Raw genomic sequence first — 7,906 nt, 5'->3', positions numbered from 1 at the left:
AATGAATATTCAGGGTTGATTTCCTTTAGGATTAACTGGTTTGATCTCCTTGCAGTCCAAGGGACTCTCAAGAGTCTACTCCAGCACCACAGTTCAAAAGCATTAGTTCTTTGGCACTCAGCCTTCTTTATGGTCCAACTCTCACATATATACTGGAAAAACCATGAAGTGAAGTGAAGTGAAAGTCGCTCAGTCATGTCCAGCTCTTTGAGTCCATGGGATTCTCCAGGCCAGAATACTGGAGTGGATAGCCTTTCCTTTCTCCAGGGGATCTTCCCAACCCAGGGATTGAAGCCAGGTCTTCCGCATTGCAGGCACATTTTTTACCAGCTGAGCCACCAGGGAAGCCCCATAGCTTTGACTATATGGACCTTTGTCAGCAAAGTAATGACTCTGCTCTTTAATATGCTGTCTAGGTTTATCATAGCTTTCCTTCCAAGGGGCAATTATGGTCCCCATCTCTAACCTCAGACCTTTGAAAAGCCCTCCTCCCTCTGAGGAAGGCCCTTAACATTGAACTCAGGTGCCCACCAAAAATATCTTGGCAAAGAATTAGCAGTGAAATGAATGGGGTCACTTCCAAACAAGCTGAATGTGCACAATTGCCTCAATTCTAGAAACTTCTGGAAGAATTATAGGGATGCAATACAGGAGCAATCAGGTGGTTTCAGGGAAGGAGCCCATATTCTGGCCCTAGCCACCCCCACACCTCAAAGCTTCATAGGAAACCCACCCCCATTCCCAATCTCATTTTTCTTATCTGCAAAATAAAGGATTTGAACTTCGGGCAACTCAGTCTCAGAAACTAAATTTGGCAAGGATTGAATGAGACAATTTATGGTTTGGGTTGGTCAATCAAGAGGATTGATTTTTCCAAGGAAACCCAGGTGACCTCATTATGTACCAACTTAAAAATGCTACTTGTCCTGGCTGACAGAGCATAGCTTCCTACTGAGCATCTCACATCCACCCCCATTCCTGCAAAAAGCAACTTCTTAATCCGACAGCTCATTGTTGTTCTTATCTCTGTCTTCATCTAGTTCTGCCACAGAGATAGAGAATATCAGAATCCCAGGGTCTCTCAATCCAAGCCCTTTGTAAAAAACCCTCTGGGCTGTAAGTAACAAAAACCAAACTCAACCCAACATAAACAATAAAGGGAATTTATTGGCTCATGTAACAAAACCATCCACAGGCAGGGCCAGTCACAGGCAAAGATAGATCCTATGCTTAACAGCATCACCAAGGATCTGGTTTCCTTCTGCCTCCTGACTCTCCATTCTGTTGTCAGCTTCATGCTGGGAGGGGTCCCCTCCAGGATTCCCAAGACAGCCCCTGTCAAGACCCAAGGTTACCTACTTCTTTGTTGACATCTAGCAAGGTGAATAAAAAGAGCCTTTACTCAACATTTCCAGAAGTCTTGAAATTCCCTCTGGCTCCGTTGCCTTAGGAAACATGGCCATCACTGTAGCCAGAGAGATGGGATGAGGTGTGGACTTAGTCCAGGTCATGCATCCCACCCCAGAAATGATGACAGAGACAGCTCCAGCAGAACATAACCCGACGCTGCCAAGAGACATCAGGGGCTGCTGGGAAAGGAAATGGGGAAATGAACACCAGGGATGCAACCAACAGCCTCCATCTCATCTCTCATTTTACACATGGGGAACTGAGGCCAGAGAGAGAAAAGGCTTGTTCTAAGATCACAGCAGAGAAGAGCTGGACCATGACCCACCCCTTTAATCTGCAGACTTGATCCTATTTCCACTCTACTCTAATTCGACCTTGTTCAGGCCAACTCAGGAAATATTGAGCGGTCATCAAGGTGGGTTCAGATCAATCAATTTCTCCCAAAACCTTAATGAACTACTTTGGAAGCATCACATTTTAAACACCTCCAACAAATTTTCAGCCAAAAGAAAACAAACCTCAGTCCCAGGAATTCTTGCAGCCACAAAGATCAACCCCAGCACTTCCATCTCCCCTCTTGGGGCCCCCTAAGAACCAAGTGGCTCCTGTTACTTTTAAGGGGAAAAAATGCATTCTGGTGTGCAAACATTCTCGCATATTCATGCACTCCAAATCTAATTTTAGCTGCACGAGACTTCATTATAAGACGCTCACATAATTAAGCAGTTTTCTTCCCAGGGTTTGGAAGCCTGTCTATTCTTCTCTCTCATTAACACATCACTGGGATTATCAAGAATGAGTTTCAGTTTTTTCAAATTATATATTTTGGTTTTTCCAAATTGATCCACAACGGGAGATGAAATCCATGAAAATTACATGTTTTAACACAGGTTTCTGCAACTCCACAGCCTTGCTATTAAAATTGGAATCTGTAAACAGGATTTCTCTGTTCTGGTCTGATTAGCTACATCTGCCATGCTTCTCTCCTAAATTCAAGCCTGTTTTACTCCTTGGCTGGCTGGGACAGCATCTTCTTTATGGAGAAGCTGAGAGCTAGAGATGAGACCTAACTTGAAGAAGGACAAACAGACTTTCCCAAAAGAACAGACAAATCCCCTTCCCGTGGTTCTCAGGAGCTGGGTGGGGGGTGACTGCTGAGAACCATTAGCACAAGGGGCCTTAACATCTTACTCACCCAACGTCCAGGATCAGGTGCTGAGGTTCAGGTGTCTTGCCAGGTGGACTGACTCAACACAATGCACCCCAATCCCATCATTTCACTTATCTGCATGCCTGGCTAAGGTGCACAGTAAACTCCAAGGCCATCTGAGCAAGTGGCCCTCCACCTGAAGGGGTGAGGGTCTCTGGGTACCTGGCAGCAGGGAACAGTCTCATCATCTATCAGGAAGAACAGGCTGGGACTGCTGTTCTCCTGAGCCCTGGGGTGATGGGGGAAGCCCAGGGGGCCATGCCCTGGCTGCAGTCCTAATCGGTCCTCTAGCCACTCCACTGCCCTTTGCAGACTCCTTGACATTTGAGTCTTCTCCCCAAAGACTGTCTGGGTGGCCAGAAGAGTGAGGGTCACTGCCAGGGAGCCAGTCTCTGGACTGGCTTCCCTCTCCTCCATCACCCAGGGCTGCAGTCTCCTTTGAGATTTTAGGTTCACTCTGGGATGCAGGTATTCCCTGGACCCCCTTCCAAGGCAGGGTGAAAACTCCTGGTGGATTTCAACTGCTCCTGCTACTCAGGAGAATCAGCCTCATCAGGGCTCGTCGCATACTTGATCCTCGAGCCATGCTGTATCAATAATTGCTTATCAAGACCCTGAAGTTTCCAGCCTTGAGCTGAGCCCCAGCAATGCTTTAGAAGGATCTAAAATGGCCTCAGCATCGGTGTGGGTTTGGGGGAGACTCAAAAAGAACTTGGAGGCCACCGGAAATGGATGCTCAAGGCCATTCATTAAAAATTGAAGGCTAGGGAGGCTTCCCTCTGAGGAAGGGCCTTTCCTCGAGGGCCCTCAGCTCTGCCTGCCCCCAATGGGGTGCTGTCAGTTCCTGATCTCCAGCCAGGGAGCAGACGGTCCTACATTCCCATGCCCGGCTTTCCCAAACCCCTCACGCTGCTTTCTCCTGCTGATGCAGAGGTCAGACCAGCAGGCCCAGCCCAGGCCTGGAGAAGCTGCAGAGGGACTCAGGGGCTGCCCAAGTTCAAGCCCATCCACCTTTCTCCCTCACAGGGGTCAGTGTGTGACCGAGCTCTCAACAGCCCTCCCTGGGTCCCACTTGTCCTGGGCTGTGCTCCCAGTTTCACCTCACCCTCTAGACTTCAGACCCCTGGTCTCTGCAGCCCCATTTCTGAGCCCAAGATGTGTAGTGAAGGGTGACCCAAGAAGGTAATTAGCATCAGCACCCCTCCCCCTCCCAGGCTGAGCACTGGCTGGCAGTGAGGAGACTCCTTTTCTCTGTCCCCTCCTCTGTCCTCACCCACCCACTCCCACCTTCTTCCTGCACAGACTCAGAGGCACGCACCCACACCCACTCACCTGCTCTCAAAACACACAAGGGTTTTTCCAAGCCTCTGAGCCTTCGTGCGTGCTGTTCCCCCTGCTTCAATTCCCCTTCCCCTTCGTTCCATTGGAATAATGTCTACAGACTCCTCAGGACCACTGCAGAGCCGCTGCAATGCATTCTCTGACCTCCACACCCCGCACACACACTTGTCTCTTGCTGGATTTCTCACTCCCTCCCCCAGCCCCTCTAGGCCCTGAGCAGCGAAGAGGAGGCCATCTTCTCAGGAGCCCTGTAAGCTCATCCACAGCAGAGCCGGTAGCGCCAGCTTCCCATATCCCCGAGTGGGAAAGATGTCAGTGTCACAGAGACAGAGGTGTGACAAAGAGACCCAGTGACAGGAAGTGCAGGGTGAATAACAACCGAGAGGGCTGGCGGGTAGGGGTCAGGCAGAAGCTGCAGCCGTGGCCTCTCCCCCCAGGGTCTTGATGGGCCATGCCGCCCCCCACTTCCTCATGACCAGGAGTGGGGGGATCCTGCGAAGAGCTGTCAAGATGGGTGGAGCAACCAGCCCAGTGGCCCCCAAGACTCATCTCTCCTGGGTCTGCCCAGCCCAAGCGGCCCCCTCCACTGGCACTGCTGGGATACAGGCCCTCTCCTGGAGGCCCTGCCCCCTCCCACCCAACCCGCCACCCCCACCCCTGGTCTCCTCACCCCTACACCCTGCTTCTGGGATAAGGCGTGAGACCCCAGCTTTATGGCGAGAGTCGGAGAAAGAAGCCAGGCAAGGAGGCGCCAATTCAAGGAGTGCTGATATTGGATGGGGCGGTGGGGGGTGCACAGAGCTTACAGCCGGTCCTGAGGTGGGGGTGTCTGTGGGCGGCTCTGCTCTGCCTGTATCGCCACCAGCCCATCCAAGGAGAAGGGAGAGGCCAGGCTACAGAGCCGGTCATAACACCACGCACACTGGGGGATGCAGACGTGCGCTCAGGGCTGCCTGGCCCGGCGGCCATAGACTGTGAGCCAGTTTCCAGGCCAGGGTCCAGGCTCCTCGGGGCACTAAGCCCACCCAGCCCAGCATCCTGCAGTCAAAGCCCCTGACCAGCAAGCCTGCACTGGGCTGGCGACAGGAAACCCCGGGTCCCTGAGAACTCGGGGTGCACGTGTGTGTCAGGGTGTTGGAGAGACAGAAAGGCAGCCCCTGGGAACACATAACCTGGCGTCTGCGGGCCTGCACTGACGTTCGTGTTTGCAAGTCTGAGAGTGTCAGGCACGCCCAGGGTGGTGGCTTAGGCGCATTAACGGGACACCGTGAGCAGAAAGTGGCAGGTCTAAGCGGGTCTGGCAAGGAGTGTGTGTCTCTTTGCATCTGTCCTGCGACATCGGGTCTGCTGGCCGGGAGTCAGGCCCAGGTGTCCCTGTGCGGCAGGGACGCAGCCCCTGGGCAGGCCTCCGTGCAGATGGCACAGGCCCCTCCCCTGAGCATCCCAGGGAGGCAGCGGCAGGCGAGAGTCCCAGCTAGCACGTGCGCAGCCCCTTAGAGGCGGCCGGCTCCCGGTGGGGCGGGCAGAGCGGGCCTGGAGCCTATCATCTGGGCACGTACTCCCGGGGCAGCCCGGCCCAGTTGTGGTCGCGCAGGGCCTGATCCACCGTCCGGATGTAGCCGTTGATCAAGTCCTTCATCTCCGGGGTGAAGGGCTCGGGGTCGTGTGGGCGCCGGCCGCGCCTCCGAAAGCTGCCTTCCTTGTTGTTCTCTACGCACAGCAGGCGCTCCTCACTCACGGACACGTTGAGGAAGGTTACCATCTCCCTCAGCGTGGGCACCAAGCTGCGCCTCAGCTCCTCGTAGTGAACCACCAGCAGTCGCTTGCCATACTTAAGCCAGTCCAGCACATGCGAGGACCACCATGACGCATAGCTGTTGACAAAGTCCGGCCACTCTGTGGAGAAAAGAAGGGGTGCCATGTCAGAGCCCCGCCCAGCAGGCCTGGGGTCTCCCCTTCTGGGGGCCAGGATGCTCCATCCCCCTCTGCCTGGGACCAACCTGCCCCCACCAAGGAAGGATCTCGTGAGGGGTGACCTCGTGAGGGGGCCAGTTACTATGAGGCTGGGCTCTGAAGAGCCCCAAGCCTGCCTGGAAGATGTGACCTTGGGTCCGCCTTCCCCTAGCAGTTTCCATAGAAACACACCAAGACACATGGGTCTGAATGTTCCAAGAACTGGTTCTCCCTCTGATGGACCTTGACCTTTGGAACCATCCCTGGACAGGAAGAGCCCAGGGTCTCAGGCCTATGGGACACAGCGGAGTTAGACAAGCAAGGCTGGGCATCTCTGTTGAGATGACCCTCAGTTCACCTTGATGTTGCCTCGGCAACTGTGCACATCATCCAGTCTGGGTGATGGGGGCTGAGCAGTGTGTGAGGGCAGATGCTGGGCTTCCCAAGGACATAAAGATGCTGTGCAGGCTGGGTTTCCTGTCCCAGGTGCTCCTATGCAGCTACACGGGGTGCTTAATTGATGCTTATTGACACATGGGCGTGATCGCCAGTTTAACCAGTGATGTACAACAAGGCAAGGGTTGGAGCTGCAATCTTGGACAGATGATCTGGTCCATGACATTTTTTTTTCCAGCAAATTTAGAAAGTCAGTGCCCCCACCCCCTCCCTGCCTCAGTGAAGAGAAGGGTGCCAATATCAAGAATCACCCCCAACAAAATAAGCTTCCATAACTGGGTTATTGCACTGTGCTCAGTCACTCAGCCATATTTGACCCTTATGACTCCATGGACTGTAGCCCACTAGGCTCCTCTGTCCATAGAATTTTCCAGCCAAGAATACTGGAATGGGTTGCCATTTCCTCCTCCAGGGGATCTTCCCTACCCAGGGATTGAACCCTCGTCTCTTGTGTCTCCTGCATTGGCAGGTGGATTCTTTACCATTAGCGCCACTCGGCGATGCTGTGGGAAGCATTTGCTTTCTCTGATCTTCTTAACGACCCTAAGAGGTAGGGGCCATAGGGTTTTAAGGTGAGAAAAGCAAGGCTCAGAAGACAGGGTCTGCAGCTTGCCTGGGGTCACTGGGCTGGTAAGAGGCCCAGGAGGGATCAGAGCTCAGCCTGCCTTCTGGCTCAAGGGGAATCAGAGGGAGGCAGGAATGGCTGGAGAGGGGAGTGGCCTAGAGGGAGTGTGTCAGGGAATGGGGAGAACACCCACCAGCCTCAGCTGACCACACAGGGACAGAAGCAGGAGCCTGCCCAGCCTCGTTTCTCATCATGCCACCCAATCTGCTGGACACAGCTGTATTTCTGACAGCTTCGTTTTGTATCACTCACCGCCCTGACTTGTGTCTCTAATCCATTACCCAAAGGTTAGACTGTGCCTGCCTTGAGGGTGGCAATCGTGACCCCTTTAGCCAACCCCTGGTGCCTCGCTCAGCACCTGGCACACAGTAGGACTTCGGTTAGTATGTGTCAGCAGATGACTCCAGGAATAAAGAGGCAGCCCGTCCCCTGCCCTGCTGGCCCCTTCGGCTCACCTTTGCTCTTCCAGTTGCGGTCAGCTGCGTAGCCCAGGTGCCCGGCGCATTTTCTGTTGAACTCAGCCACCAGGGACCTGTATGGGTTCCGGATGAGCAGGATAGCTGAGTCGAACATCTCAATCTCCCTCCTGCCGCTCTCGTGGGTCTTCACACAGATGGTACGCCGGCTGCGCCAGTGGTCCTTCTCGCCCTTGAACCCTGCCCATGAGAAAGGCATTATGGAGACCCCACTGCCACAGTGGCAGACAGGTGTGAACCTTAACCTGTGCCCCCAGGGAGAGCAGACACTGGTGGGCACTGAGGGGCCACTGGGGCGGCCTCTAACCACAAGGCCTGAGCCTGCCCAAGAGACAGTGAGCGAGGGAGGCATCTAAGTGGGAAAAGATGGCATCTGCAAGAGAAAGCAGATCAGGCACCTCCTCTGGGTCCTGGAAGTCAGGAGGCAGAGGCCTG

The 7,906-nt window shown here is 54.0% G+C and overlaps 1 protein-coding gene across 4 annotated transcripts in view; it reads right to left on the bottom strand.

The window, feature by feature from the left end:
- Nucleotides 1–1,147: 1,147 nt before the first annotated feature.
- Nucleotides 1,148–7,906, bottom strand: part of WSCD1 (WSC domain containing 1) — a 47,687-nt gene continuing 40,928 nt past the window's right edge. For all 4 annotated transcript variants that reach the window (XM_044939405.1, XM_044939406.1, XM_006060022.3 and 1 more), the window contains exons 8-9: nt 7,451–7,651; nt 1,148–5,857 (exon numbers count right to left, since the gene is read on the bottom strand). In XM_044939405.1, coding sequence (XP_044795340.1) covers nt 5,505–5,857; nt 7,451–7,651 — 554 coding nt within the window. In that variant the 3' untranslated portion in view covers nt 1,148–5,504. The remainder of the gene's footprint in view (nt 5,858–7,450; nt 7,652–7,906) is intronic.

The sequence above is a fragment of the Bubalus bubalis genome, chromosome 3 (genome assembly GCF_019923935.1).
Source record: "Bubalus bubalis isolate 160015118507 breed Murrah chromosome 3, NDDB_SH_1, whole genome shotgun sequence".
NCBI lineage: Eukaryota > Metazoa > Chordata > Mammalia > Artiodactyla > Bovidae > Bubalus > Bubalus bubalis.
Note: the sequence above shows the minus strand (reverse complement) of the source record. Positions and strands in the feature narration are given on the sequence as shown.